This window comes from Chelon labrosus, assembly GCF_963514085.1.
Source record: "Chelon labrosus genome assembly, chromosome: 2".
Lineage (NCBI taxonomy): Eukaryota > Metazoa > Chordata > Actinopteri > Mugiliformes > Mugilidae > Chelon > Chelon labrosus.
In genome coordinates, this window is record NC_140338.1 from 33,986,470 (window position 1) to 34,001,119 (window position 14,650).

General features: G+C 40.9%; 1 protein-coding gene across 3 annotated transcripts; it reads left to right on the forward strand.

Annotated features, from left to right (window-relative positions):
• Nucleotides 1–667: 667 nt before the first annotated feature.
• LOC311503822 (serine hydrolase-like protein) lies at nt 668–11,307 on the forward strand. Of its 3 annotated transcripts, XM_084566705.1 has the most exons (12): nt 668–873; nt 1,233–1,376; nt 5,347–5,460; nt 5,557–5,598; nt 6,047–6,066; nt 7,565–7,639; nt 7,770–7,879; nt 8,187–8,269; nt 8,354–8,388; nt 8,499–8,575; nt 8,713–8,797; nt 10,403–11,307. In XM_084566705.1, the coding sequence occupies exons 1-12, from the start codon at nt 861–863 to the stop codon at nt 10,535–10,537; spliced, it is 933 nt and encodes a 310-aa protein (XP_084422831.1). In that variant the 5' UTR covers nt 668–860; the 3' UTR covers nt 10,538–11,307. The 3 variants fall into 3 exon arrangements, with proteins under 3 accessions (XP_084422831.1, XP_084422830.1, XP_084422832.1); XM_084566704.1 differs by lacking the exon at nt 668–873 and having other exon boundaries at nt 886–1,376; XM_084566706.1 differs by lacking the exons at nt 668–873; nt 8,499–8,575; nt 8,713–8,797 and having other exon boundaries at nt 886–1,376.
• Nucleotides 11,308–14,650: the final 3,343 nt, after the last annotated feature.

Consider the following 14,650-nt stretch of genomic DNA (forward strand, 5'->3'; position numbering starts at 1 on the left):
TGTTAACATTTTCAATATAATGCAACAAACTTAGGCACAAGCTTTCACTTTTAGGAGCAAAGAGGATGGATGACAGGTTCAGGCTCAAAGGCAGAAAGCAGATAAGTTGGGGAAAATGTTATAATAATTTCAGCTGCGTTAAACACAAATTGCAGCAACTTTAAATGGCCGTGGAGCTAACACAACCCCGTCATCATTTACACAGCGGTTATGGAAATAAAATTAGAACGCCAGTAATTTGAATTAAATTGTAATAAAGTTACACACGACCCACAACATAAATAACAAAGAGCATAGGCTCAGGAACAGATAGAAAAAATGAGGATCATAGTTGCAAAAATTAATGACGTAAGAGGACACAAGCTCGGGGCGCATACGCAGACGAAGATAACGTCTTCTAATCTACACCATTACATTTTTCATCTCTCGCACCCCCTAGGCAGCTTTCGCACCCCCACACTTTGGGAATCTCTGGTTTAAGCGAATGTACATCTTGAGGTTCTGGATTCAAATCCATCGGCCGACTGGGTACGGTGATTCTAAATAAGCCGTAGGTGTGAGTGTGAAATGTCTGTCTTTCTGTGTTAGCCCTGGCAAGGGAGGGAGGGAGGGAAAAATAATCTCCTACATTGTGTTGCCAGACACAGTTGATGGTTCTCAGACCAAAACCTGTTCAAAAACCATTCACAACTCTTTATTTACCCACAAAAGAAGCTTCAAAATTACCCAGTTGAGCGTTAAACCGCCCGATCTGGCAACACAACCTGGAGCTATTTCCGCTCTCTAAGCGACGGCATCCTCCACAATACACCGGGTTGCTAGCTTGTGTTTCATTACTTGTGCGTTAGCAGCATGTCACAATGTCTGAAGAAGGTAAGAAAGTGATACTATGAGGAAGTTTTGAACATGCCGTCGACAGTCAGGGGTTATTGATCTGTAACAGTATTGATATGCTCTTTGTTATTTACAACACTGACTTCTGAGGGAAGTGTTACGGCCGACCATACTTCGCGTTGGCCCACAGTAATTGTGTAGGCTTACGTGTAGCTTTTTTAATCATGTGGCAATTCCAACATACATCAGGAAGAGTAGAGTCATGAAGCTTTTTAAAATGATGTTCAAACAGATCGTATGGCTTCGGTCAAAATGTTTGAGGGCTAGATTGAGTTCAGTGGGCGCTCTTCATCAGATCTTTGAGTTTCAGATGCGGTGTTATTCTGTGTCGTGTCCAGTATCCGAGTTCTCTGTAGCGGTGCCGTGGGGAGAGATCAGAGGGAAAATATGGGGTCCTGATCTTGGCCGCCCGGTGCTCTGCCTGCACGGCTGGGCCGACAACTGCGGGACATTCAGCACCCTCATTCCCCTTCTGCCTAAAGGTAACGCACCACAGACAGATAAGCAGTGTTTGGAATAACGCCGTTTAAAAGAACGGCGTTAGGTAACGACGTCATTTTTTCAGTAACGGGGTAATCTAACTAATTACTTTTCCCGTCGTTACAACGCCGTTAACGTTACTGGACGTTAAATGCGGTGCGTTACTATGCATTGATTGAATAAACTGTGTAATCCGAACGCACCCCTGGCTCACCGCTAGTGAGGAGGTGGGTTAATAACGAGGTAAGCGATTATGATTGGCTAAGGCAGAGTCATGTTTCATGGTAGCCAATCAGAGCCAGTGGTTTTACACACATGACAGCACACGCGCCACACACACACGCACACAACAGCTAAACAGAGATTCGATGAAGCAGCAGAGATGGCGAGTCAGGAGCAATCCGATGAAAAGTTGGCATTTTCAAGGTAGAGATATAAGCACTACTTCAATAAATAAAAAAATTCATTGTGGTCAAAGGGAGGAACGTGCATGTAATGTGTACATTATGTCCAGGAGCGAAGACTTTGTCGACATCCATTGTAAGCAACTCTAATTTAATGAAGCATCGCACAACGACACACGCATCTACAAAGCTAGTGGCCAAAAACACCGATACCTCCACCACAGATGACAGCTCGCCGTCTAAACCCTACCGAAATATAAATATTATAAAAATAAATTTAATATAAATATAATTATAAAATATATATATAAATATCAAAAGTTATGTACAAACACCTGTCTGTTCTACTCATTTCAACTGACTTGTGAAAACTGCTCAAAAAAATCCAAATTCTTTGACATATAGCAACTTTTTTTTTTTAACAGTAACGCAAATAGTTACTTTCCCTGGTAACGAGTTACTTTTATTATAGAGTAATTCAGTTACTAACTCAGTTACTTTTTGGAACAAGTAGTGAGTAACTATAACTAATTACTTTTTTAAAGTAACGTTCCCAACACTGCAGATAAGTAAATCAATTGTCAGTAAACAAGACTTTGAGGAGTATTAAGAAGCTGTCATCAGAATTTACTTAAAATATAAAAGAGCTATGTTGTAATATCTTTCCGTATTGAATTATTAATGATGTATTAACATTTTTTTAACTTCCTGTCGGATTAATTACTGTTTTATTATTCATTGTTTTTTGTCATTCAGTATATTGTGACAGGTTCAGTCCTAATGAGCTGTGACGTAACTCCAGCTGTCAGATACACAGATCAACCACAACATTAAAACCACCAACCAGTCATCTAAATATCTGATCTTTTTGCAATGTAATGTTCCTCTGGGAAAACTGGGTCCTACCCATCGACTGTATGGAAAACGCATCCTCGCTTCCTTCTTTTGGTCAAACTGATGCTAGATTTCCAGGGATATGGGCAATGCCATCTTAAGAGTTTGGAGCCAGAGTCTGTCCAGTACTGTCTGAGAGTGTAGTTGTATTTGGTGTGTACTTCAGTATTTTAGGGCCCGTCCACACGTACGAAAACGATCTTTTCCCTCTCCGTTTTCGATCATCGTTTCAAGAAATATCCGCGTCCACACGGATCCGTTTCAGCACGACCGAAAACGCTACTTCCTATTCCAGGCCTATAAGTGGCGCTGTTTCGGTTTCAGCAAATCACCAAAAATGGAGAGGAAGATGCGGAGCATGCGCACAAAGCTTGAGCGCTGTTTACAAATCGCCTTTTTTGCTCAGCGTGGTGGCACAGGAGCATGATATTTTGCCCTAGTAACCCTAATAGGCTCAATATCGTCTCCAGCATGAAAACTAGTGTAGTCCGCCATTGTTGTTGATGTTGTTACGAGACGTCTCGCGGGATGTGGAAGGCTGCTCGGGGGTGTGGCGATGACGTCATCGTTTTCCCCGTATTCGCCGTCCATACAGAAACGCAAGAGCTGCGTTTTCGAATTTCTCCACCCTGGGACCCGTTTTCAGAAAAGTGCGTTTTAGGGCAATGCGTTTACAGGATACGTGTGGACGAAAGGCCAAAACGATGAAAAACTTATGCGTTTCGGCGTTTTTGCGTTTCAGTGTGGACGGGCCCTTAGTTTGCCCCAAGTCCCGTTCACTAACATGGAGGAGGTGGCGTTATGACCTATAGACCCTTTTATGGCCTTTGTAACGACTACCTCACAGCAGTTAGATGGAGGCAGAAAACACAAAGCAGAGTAGGAGGCTACTGTTGCTGTGTTGTAGCTCCAGACTGAAATTTTGTTCTATACCAGCTGCCACTCCAATCAGAGAAACCTGTGGCTAAACACAATATAAACAAAAGGACTGGCCCTAGCCGATACGTTTGTAGTTAATTTCATAGCTGACAAATATGGGATGTAGGTTACTTACCCAACCATGCTAGTGCAGTTAGCTGTCAATACGTAGCCATTGGTTCATTCACAATAACCCAATCTGCATGCTTGTTTTCCTCACAAAACTCATCTGTTAAATCTTTGTAAATTAAGTCTTGTACATGACCATTGAGGACAAAGTTGTATGCATCAAATAATTGATATGCCCTCATTTTCTCTTTAGTGTACATGCTTGGTTTGTCTATCAAGTATGTGTAAATGTACCGGCCATTGCAGAGTAGGTAATCCTGTCAGATTGTCCATCCATTGTTTTATTGTATACGGGTTGGCCAATCTGGTCCCATGGATTAATGTTAAATTTTTCAAGTAATACTCACAGTCCTGGAGATAATCCTATAAAAAAAATAAAAAAATAAATTCTTTCACTATTGTCAAAAACAAGCCTAACACAAACTGCTAGTCGGAGTTAACTAACATATTCCTGTGGATTGTTTTGCCTCCAGCTGAGACCTGCCCAGAGGTGTATAAAGTACTTTTAAAAAAAAAATAACTAAGTAAAAGTACAAATACTATAACTTAAAATTACTTTGGTAAAAGTTAAAGTCACTCATAAGAAAATCACTTGAGTAAAAGTCTTAAAGTAGCTCACATAAAATGTACTTAAGTATCAAAAGTATCTTGTGAAAAAAATATACCCAAGTATCATAAGTACAAGTACAACGTATTTTTATAGTAGCCTACGCATAAAAAGAAGCAAAACAACCAAAAATGGTTCTCCCCTTGTTCACTTTATTTCACTTTCAGGTGAATGAAATAGATTTGGTATGATAAAACAAAAACAAAAAAACACTTGTGGAGTGAGTGAATCAAGTGTCTGCTTGAGAACAAAATAAAGCGTCTGTCTGCCTAAGAACACAAAAAAGTGCCTCCTATCTCCTAGTCACGGGTGACTGTCGTCTTCTACCGAAGGAGATGCTGTCAGTGTGGTAACGTCTTCCGTGTCTTCCTCATCAGCGTTAACTGCGGAGGTAGCCATGTTGATGTCCGCCGCCCCGCGAATCCCGCCCTTACCTCTAAACCTCGTGAGAATACCGTACGTTGTTCCTCTCGTCCTCTCGGACACGCCCATTCCAGATAATCCTTCGATGATTAATTAGATTTCTATTTTAATTTGTAACGAGGAACGAGGTGGCAAACGTCACAATAACAGAGTAGAAGTATATTTTTTAACTTTTAAATGTAATAGAGTGAAAGTAAAAGTCCTGATTTTAAAAAAAAAAACAAAAAAACAAAAAAAAAACTCAAGATCCTCAAAAAACTACTTAAGTAGTGTAACGAAGTACATCTACTTCGTTACTATACACCGCTGGACCTGCCCACTAGAAAATTACATCATGCTTACTAACAAAAGTGGTCTATACTGCAGCCAAGGTTATAATGTTCAATTTACATTGAAACAATATCAGAAAGGTGATAATCAACTGGATAATAATTTTGGATAATGTAGTTTGTGGTGCTGTTAAAGTTGTTGTGGTGATTAAATTTGGGTTGTCAAAATAATAGAAATGCGTCGTTACAAAAAAATACAATTTAACAGTGAAGCCTGTTACTTTTGCTCCAGGTGGGGTTTAGTTTTTCTCTTTCTGCTTCTACTCAGAGTGCAGATATGTGGCAGTGGACCTGGCAGGTCATGGCCTGTCATCACATCGTCCTCCTGGAGTCTTCTACACGAGTCTTGCATACGTGGCTGATGTGCGCAGAGTTGTTGATGGTGTGTGAGCTCCAGATGTTTTATGAGATTTCAGCCATTAGTTGCAACTGTTCGAGTTCAGCCAGATTTAATCAGATGTTTTTTATGTGACCGCAGCTCTCCACTGGACCAAGTTCTCCATCATAGGCCACAGCATGGGTGAGTCACATTTAAACAACCTCAATTTACATCCACTGACCCTCCAGTGTGCTATGAGTGGCTTTTACAATCCGGTCCAATTTATCAAATGTGCCACTGAGCGGTGTGTTAAGCAATCTATCAGTGCTGGAACAATCAGTGATTTAGTCAACTGCTCTCCAGTTATTTTCAGAATTGATTACTTATTTATTAAATCATACAGCAAAAATGCCAACCATCATTTGGTTACAGCTCCTGAAATGTGAATATATGCTGCTTCCCTGAGATTTTTATTATTGGAATTTAAATATCTTTGGATTTAGGGCAAAATGAGTTTGCTGTGACATTTCTTTGCCTATTGTTCAGAAAATGAGGTAATCGTTGATTGCAGCCTTACAATGAAAGGCTACATCCATTTAAAAAATTAGACCCGTGACAAAATGGACTTTCTCTGTTTGCTCCCTTACAGGTGGTGACATTGCTGCCATGGTAACTAAAACTCATCGCTTGCAGCTTATCACTGTTTTCACACAAATACACCACCGGTCAGCCGTAACCACTGATGGGTTAGTGAACCCATCAGTGTTTAACCCTGATTATCTAATTTCAGCCAAGGCTTATTGGTGTATGTGGAGAGTGAAGGCTGGCCCGTGAGCTACTGTAGCTCAAATTGCTGAAAAGGTTAGAGCTGGATCTGATAGGAAGGAGTTAGAACAAAGAATGCATCAAAGTTTGTTGCAGCTGGGGCTGCATAGTCGCAGACCAGTCAGGGTGCCCATGCGGATCCCTGTCAACTGCTGAAGCGCCTGCAATGTGAATATCAGAAGTGGACCACGGAGCAATGGAAGAAAGTAGACTGGGTTGAGGGATTGTGATTCTTTGGGTTCTGCTGTTAGACCTTAGGTCCTCCCATTCATGTGGATGTTAATTTGACACATACCACCTACCTAAGCATTGTTTCAGACCATGTACACCCTTTCATGGAAATGAAAGAGCACAGTCCTCTTTCATTAGGAGTATGCACCCTGCCACAAATCAAAATGGTTCAGTAGTACTTTGAGGTGTTCAAGGTGTTGGCTTGGCCTCCATGAATTTGCAAAAATCTTCTCCAGACTGCAAGTTTCACCTCCTTCCACAAATTTTCAATAGGATTGAGATCAGAGCTCATGGAAGGCCACTTCAGAATAGTCCAATGTTTTGTTCTTAGCCATTCATGGGTGTTTTTAGCTGTTTGTTTTGGGTTATTATCCTGTTGAAGGACTGATGAACTATGACTGAGACCAAACTTTCTGACACTGGGCAGCACATTTCGCTCCAGAATACCTTGATAGTCTTGAGATTACATTGAACCCTGCACAGGTTCAAAACACCCTGATGCAGCACCACAGCCCCAGAACATAACCGAGCCCCCTCCATGTTTCACGTAGGTAGTGTTCTTTTCTTTGGATGCTTAATTTTTGCGTCTGTGAACGTAGCTGATGTGACTTGCCAAAAAGCTCCAGTTTTGTCTTATTTGTCCAAAAGACATTCTCCCAGAGGCTTTGTGGCTTGTCAATATGCATTTAGGCAAATTCCCTTTTCGCTTTTTTATGATTTGCCTCCAATAGTGGAGTCTTCCTCTTTTGTTTTCCATTAAATGCAATTTTGCTCAAACAGCGATGCATGATGCAATCTGACACTGATGTACCTTGACCTTGGAGTTCACCTCTAATCTCTTTGGAAGTTGTTCTGAGCTCTATGATTACCATTCGTATTATCCATCTCTTCCATTCGTCATCAATTGTCCTCTTACAGTCACATCTAGGGAGCTTGGCTACAGTCTTGTAGACCTTAAACTTCTGAATAATATGAGCAACTGTAGTCACAGGAACATCAAGCTGCTTGGAGATGGTCTTATAGCCTTCTGTAACAGAAGGGTACCAACAGTTTTGTCCACGTGTATATGTATGGTGTATGTCATGTATTGTCTTTACTGTGTTTCCCACAGTTCAGCGCTCTGTATCCTGAGATGGTGGATGCCCTTGTGCTGCTGGACATTTTGGGATTTTTCCCTAAAGATCCAGTACGTCCACAGTTTTTATTGTCAATGCATTGCAGCGAAGATGAGCTAATAATGAACAAAGTGTTATTGCATCAATCAAAAATTCTTTCTGATTATTATCCAGATTTTTATGGCTCTCATTTTATAACAGAAACAATTACCCAGCTTGACCAGGCAGGGGATGGATGAGTTGCTACAGTTCGAAAAAAACATGGAAGAGAAGAAGAACAGAGTTTACTCGTATGAGAAGGCGGTGGAGAGGTAACATGCAATTCCCTTTTATGGCTTGTTCAGATAAAATAAAGCTTTTACTTATGCATTTTGTGTTGAACTCAAGAAAGTTTAGCCGCTGCCTGCGTAATCAAATCTCCTATTGAAGCGTCAGCATTCATTGTGGTTAATGTAGATGGTTATTGTTAAATAAAAGTTATGTATTTATTTAAAAAAAAAAAAAAAGACAATATCTCTGATTCTGGTGCATCAGTTTTGATCCCTTAATATTTAAATATCTGTAAATCTGCAAACTTCAACCAGTTAACGGTATACATTTTTGGCTTATTTCTTTCAGGCTATTGACTGCAAACTCAAAGTCTATGTCTGAACATTCTGCACACATCCTTTTAGAGCGCGGTTTAACTCAAGTCGAAGGAGGTAGGTCTTTATCTCGTGTTCTGCTGTTGTTAAGGAGTTGCTTTCTTTCATTTCCTGACAGCTGAATGTTTTTCTTCTCGGCAGGATTTGTGTTCTCCAGAGATCTGCGAGTTAATTTTGTAAGTCACTTTTAACTTCTCAAACATTCACCACTAAAGATTTGATCACCACACGTTAGTATTTTAACCAACATCACTCAGCCCCTACATGTCTCATCTGTTTAATGCAGAAAAACATAGTGCAGTTGACTTTGGAACAGAGTCTGGAGATGCAGTCAAGGATTCAAGCCCCAGTTCTAGTTGTTCTGTAAGATATTTACCACTAACATCACTTTTACAATGTGGACATGTCAGTCCGATGTCCCCTTGTGTTTCCTCATCCAATAATTTATCTTTCTTACTAAAATCATGCAACTAAAAAAAAACTCAAATCCCTTTTTCTAGAGGAGACAAAGGATACTTTGGAAAATCTCCAGAATCAAACCAAGAGAAACTCAACTCTGCAGTTCTCCAGGGCTACCGACGAAATGTGAGTTTTAATGTTGAAGGAGAAAATCAGAAAAGATGATGGAATATCTTTAAAATAAACTGAACCAGTGTTGAGATTTCTCCTTATGCAAATTTAATTTAAAATTTAGATCCTCTGGTGGACGACCAGAGGATCATGAGGCCTCCTGTCCTGTTGTCATCAAGGGACATTTGTGAGAAATTTAGTCATTACTAACAAATTATTTCAGGAGTTGTGGTCAAAAACGAGTTGAGTTCATCATTGTCTTGAAGTGAACATTTGCATGAAATTCGAAGAAATTCCATCAAAGCCTTTCAGAGATATCACTTTCACGAGACTATGACAGGCGCATCTACGGATGGAGGAAACATAATGTGGGTGTCACAGAAGCATAAAAACAAAGCTTCATGCTTGGATGGGAAATCCTCCGGTTCTGCTTTCAAAAAGGCTGAGCAGATGTCTCTTTCTCTGTGAAACTAGAATCCAGCTTCTAGTACTGGCTTCTAAACTTGCTTATGATTTATGAAGCATTAATTAGTCCCAGTGACTTGATCAGTTCTCAGAAGAACCCTGTAATACACCCTGCACATTAATTCATGCATTAAACAATCGCAAGTTGTTCATTAATTAGTTGCGTGTTTGGTACCTTTACTGATTGAATAACAGACTGCGGACAGGAGCAGCTAAATGCTTCCCATCATGGGCTGCATAAACCGTTATAGTTCAAGAATAAGAGGTGAGAATACAGCAGGCTGTACTAAGAAATAATTATTAATTCTTAATTACAAACGACATCTGATGAAGTCTAAACACAGTTTGTGGAATGAAGGCAGCAGTTGGAAGATGGCAAGCTGCACAGTCCGAAATATAGAATAACAGAACCCAGATGACCAAGACTATGACTGTATAGAGTCGAGGAACACAGAGAGGAGGGACCTTAGGTCAAAATTTCTGAATGAAAAGAACTTGGATACTGTGGGAAAGAAAGTACATTGCACTTTGCTTTTGGACACAGTATCTGCAATCCCCAGTCATCCAGCTCATTAAGACATAAGACATGTTTATTAATCCCACGTATGGGAAATTTCCTTGTCACAGTAGCACGTGTTAGGTATACTAGTGAACAAATGTCCTGCACTAAATCCTCCTTTGTGACTGCTCTAATGTTCAGTATATGTTGAAACACTGTAAGAAAGGTGATAATTCAACTGTATGCTCATTTCAGATGATGTGGTTTGTGATCCTGTTAAACTTGATTGAATTAAACACTAAAGAGCTGTCAAAATAATTTAAAAAAAACATGTTGGTACAACGCAACACAATTCAATAGTACTACAAGCCACAGCCTCCAAAACAATAACACACTTAAATCAACAACTCTATTGTTTTAAATAAATGCTGAATACTATAGCCTTCATGAAAATAAGATTTAGAGCAGGACCATTGTATTAGAATGCATTTGTTTCACCGGTGTACCTAATGAACTGGAAAAGTGTATAAACTACAAAATACCAAAAAGTTTATAAAATAAAATTAAAAAAATCTCAACACTGAAAGGCAAAACAACAGACAGAAATTCAACTTTTACTTGCTTTCACTCTGACACTGTGCATGTCTCTCTCTCAGCACACTGTGGTGACAGTACCCGGCAGTCATCATGTCCATCTAAATAACCCAGAAGTTGTCGCTCCACTTGTTTCTGACTTCCTGCAGCGCACTTACAGCAGCCACCAGCTGAAGGGACTCTCTCACAAGTTGTAACCAGCCAACACACACACACACACACACACACACACATTCCTGTCATGAAAATTCATACTTTATGTCTCAGTACACTGATCTCATCTTCTCAGGAAGCAGTCATTAACATCAAATTGTTAGATATTCCTATCTTCACATGTAAAACTCCATGAAATCTGTTATTGGTCAAATAGAATTGCTGCTGATTTAATTTTAAGTTATTTTGTGGCACTTAACAACTTAAGACCTCCGTGCATTCAGGTGTCTTTAACTGTCCGCAGCCTAATTTTTGTAAAAACTTTAGCACCTGTTTGTTCTTTTCTTCTAGTGTTTCTTCTGTTCAACACTGACTGAATGTCTCCATCTTGACTGGTTGATTGTAAAACATCATGCAGAGAAAAGAATAAAGTTGATAAAAGAAAGACTAGATTTGATTTGTGTGATTAGCTGTATTTTCTACCAAGCAGCTTCAGTTCTTGAAATAAACACTGTTATTTCTTCATATATTTCTTAATATCATCTGTGCTTTTGAGAGGTAGCAAACATCACAGGTCTTAATTTGAAGCTGATCAGTTTAACACATGACAAAACTAGTAAATCCAAAAAAAGGACATTCTATGACAAATTTTCATCATGATATAGGCCATCCTCTGTGCACCCAGCTTTTCTCTTAGTGACTCCATAAAACACTGCAGCTGCTGTCAGAGCAGATGTGAAAAGAGTCGCTCTCACAAAATGGGGAATTGATGGGCAATTGATTTTACGCAGCGAGCAGTAAGGTGGCGAGCATCCCGAGACATTTGAAGGGCTTATCCCCCCACCCCCCAAAAAATGATTATAGTTATATAAGTTTCCCTCCTACTCCATCCCCTCAGCCGTCTAGCAGGGGTGTTGTCATGGCAACCCCCGTCCCTCCAGTGAACGTCAGAGCCAGGAGCTGGAGGATGAAGCCGCATGCAGCTCCGGTATCTTGTGCCTCTCGGAGAATACCTGTGACTTCTGGCGTCTCTCCTGCAACAGTGGGAGCTGCAGCGCTGCAAATAATTTAATGGTCGATCTCTGCTCCCACTCGTCACGTAACCAACACCATCTGACACCGAGAGAGCAACCGATCGAGCAGCGTCAGCAGGTAGGCACCTTTATTTTCGCGCTATTTTTAGACTGCACCTGTGCCACTTAATACAACCATGTACCTCAGTTTGGTAGCGATGACTGGCTGTATGGTGCCTGGTCACGAGACGAGGAGGCTTTCAAAGGAGTGACTGAGAATAATGTAGCTACTATAGATGCTGCACTTAGTCGTGCGTATTTGTGAGGCTTAAATAACAGAGTAACTCCTCCACCCTTCCTCCACCCTTCCCCAATCTCTCTCCTCCTTCCCTCTCATCCATTTTCTGCCCTCTCCGCCTCCACCCTCCTCGTACATTTGTCCTGACAGGCGTCATGTCGTGGTTGTTCTTGGACTGGTTCGTCCCTCTCTACCTGCTGGTGTCGGTTTTGGTGCTGGCGGGCTTCGGAGCATGTCTGTACTTCCTAGAGCCCGGGTTGCAGGATGCTCACAAGTGGAGCAACAAAACAGTCCGGCATCACCCGCTGGTGGCCAGTGTGAACTGCAGAGATGACGATAGCAATGCCCTGATATGATCAAGAGGGTGAGGCGAGGGTGAGGCGAGGCGAGGCGAGGCGGGCCGGCGGCTGGACAGGGGTGCTGCTGGGACACCGGGAGCCAACACCTTAACGATCGATAAAGATGAAAAGGATGAATGGGAGATTATCTAATAATTCAAGCCCTGCCCTGCTTCATCCCAATTTCTCGGATCTCAAGAGTTTCTGTCTGAAGATCAGGGGAAAGAGAAGCAGAAAGATTTAAAATAATTGCTAAAATAAAGACAAACGCACAAGGAGGAGAAGACTACACGCAGAAACTGATTGTGAACTGACTGGAAGACTGCTGCCCAAATGTGTTTGTAAATTTCATGCCATATTACACTTGTGCCAACTTTTGCGTATACGTTTTGTAATTCGACAATCACTTTAACATGCCATATATCATGGAGTTTACTTATGTCGTGCATTTAATTAGTGAGGTGAATAATGACTTCTGCTGCCACGCATGAGGATTGTTAGTGCAGCCAGGCCAAAAATGATGTAGTAGTGACTTTAGTAAAATAATATGTATCGAATAAATGCAACAGAATTATTCAATGAGCCAAGGTTATCCTAGATGGATCAAGACTACAGAAAAAATAGGCCTAGTGTTGTTTAGTAATGTATATTTTTTGTTTGATTTATTTGAAAGCATGGCGGGAAACTGTTTTAAAGATCATATGCTTCCTTTGTTCGTAAAATAAAAACTGTTCATCTACCTTTCTTTGGATTTGATCGTTCATTGGTTGCTATAATGAATATGTAATTAAATAGGCCTGATAGAGTAAAGTAATAGTCCAATTATGTGGTGTGTTTCAAAACCAGTGGTGGAAAATAACTCGGCACATTCAGTCTACTCAAGTTTGAATTGGTGTATTTCCATTTTACAATATCCTACTTTATACAGCACTACACACCGATCAGGCATAACAATATGACCACCTTCCTAATATTGTGTAGGTCTCCCTTGTGCCTCCAAAACAGTTGTGACTCATCAGAGAATGATCATGGGCCTTCCTGGGGTGTCCTGTGGAGTCTGGCAACAGAATGTTGCTATTGGGGGCCTTTTGGTCCTATGGGTTGAGGGGATGTCTTTTGAGTTGTTCCTAAACCGTTTTTGTGTGCGTGCTTGTGTCAGGCTGCATCCTACCTTGCTGAAGCAAATGATATGAGCACTGATCTGCTCTGTAATCAGACAGACCACATCCAGACTTCACAGTGTCCCATGAACCAAGTCAAATGAGACACCAGAGTGGGAGTGAAACAGTGAAGCCTCAGTGTCAAGGAATGGAGAGAATGCCACTTGTGTGCCCACTACTTCCTACTGCTCTGCTCCCCATCTCTTGCTCTTTGTCTCATTTACCCACCCAGTGTGTCGGCAACAGAGACAGAGCATATCAGGTTGGTCTGTTTTTCCTCAAACGTAACTTAAAGAGTTTGCTTTTGCCATTGTGAGGATTTGTTTCTGTAGAGGAATTCAAGGTGTCAATGCCTACTAGACACATTGTTTCAGACTCCAGTGTTAGTGTGCAGTGCAGTAACTTAGCGTTGCATTCTTACATAAGTTGATATCTATATTGTATTTATGTGTTCTATACTTTTAAATATGAATTTGAATGCAGATCTTTAAGCTGATTTTAGTATAGGGTTCTGAATATGCACCATTCTTAAAATAAATGCACATTGAAATCTAACAACCTGATGATCCCTAATTTCTCCTCTTTCCTCTGTTTAATTACTCTTCCTTTTCATCCTCTTCCTCACATCTTGCTTGAAACAGAATGAGTGTTTCTGACGGTCTGCCACCTCTGATCCCACAAGTATCTGCTTCCTGCAGACAAACAAAGCAGCACCAAAAAGGCTGTTTGTCACCGCCTTTTTCTCTCTCGTCTCCTGTCATCAAGAAGAAAGCAATTCAAATCCCATCATTTGATGAGAAGGGACTAGTCTTTGACAAACACAACACAAAGCCATCATCAACTGACAGGTACATTTATGTGCGCCTTGTTTTCTAGCTCAGTTTTCTGTGCAACACAATCTAGTAATTACTGTACTATAGTTTTCTTTTTTTTCTTTTTCACAGATCGTTTGATTCACTTTATTCTTCCAAGACATCCAGTCAGCTCTTGTGGGGTAAATCATGTCAGTCTTCACAGACAAATCATGGAAAAAGAGCTTCAACCCTCCCAAGATCCAAAACATTCTCCTTTCAATCGCTCTCTGCAAAACCCAGCATCTCTATTTTTCCTGCTCCAAAGCCAAATTCCTCTCCTGCTCTACCCTCTAATCTCATACCAAAGCCACGTGATTCTCTTTATCTTCCTATCTCTCAGTTGAGTGATCCTTCTCCGTTACTCCAGCAGGCAGAATCGATGCTAAGGGTATCTCCGACTCTAATCGTCCCAACACCCAGACTGAGTCCATCTCCTACATCCACGTGCCAGGGGATAAGTTCAGATAGCCAAGGAGAAAAGCAGCCGTCTCCTG

Coding starts and splice junctions, on each gene's coding strand:
- LOC311503822 (XM_084566704.1), top strand. CDS start 1,097: ATGAAGCTTTTTAAAATGATGTTCAAACAGATCGTATGGCTTCGGTCA. Junction 1,377..5,346: donor CATTCCCCTTCTGCCTAAAG/GTAACGCACCAC, acceptor GCTTCTACTCAG/AGTGCAGATATGTGGCAGTG. Junction 8,270..8,353: donor TTTAACTCAAGTCGAAGGAG/GTAGGTCTTTAT, acceptor TCTTCTCGGCAG/GATTTGTGTTCTCCAGAGAT.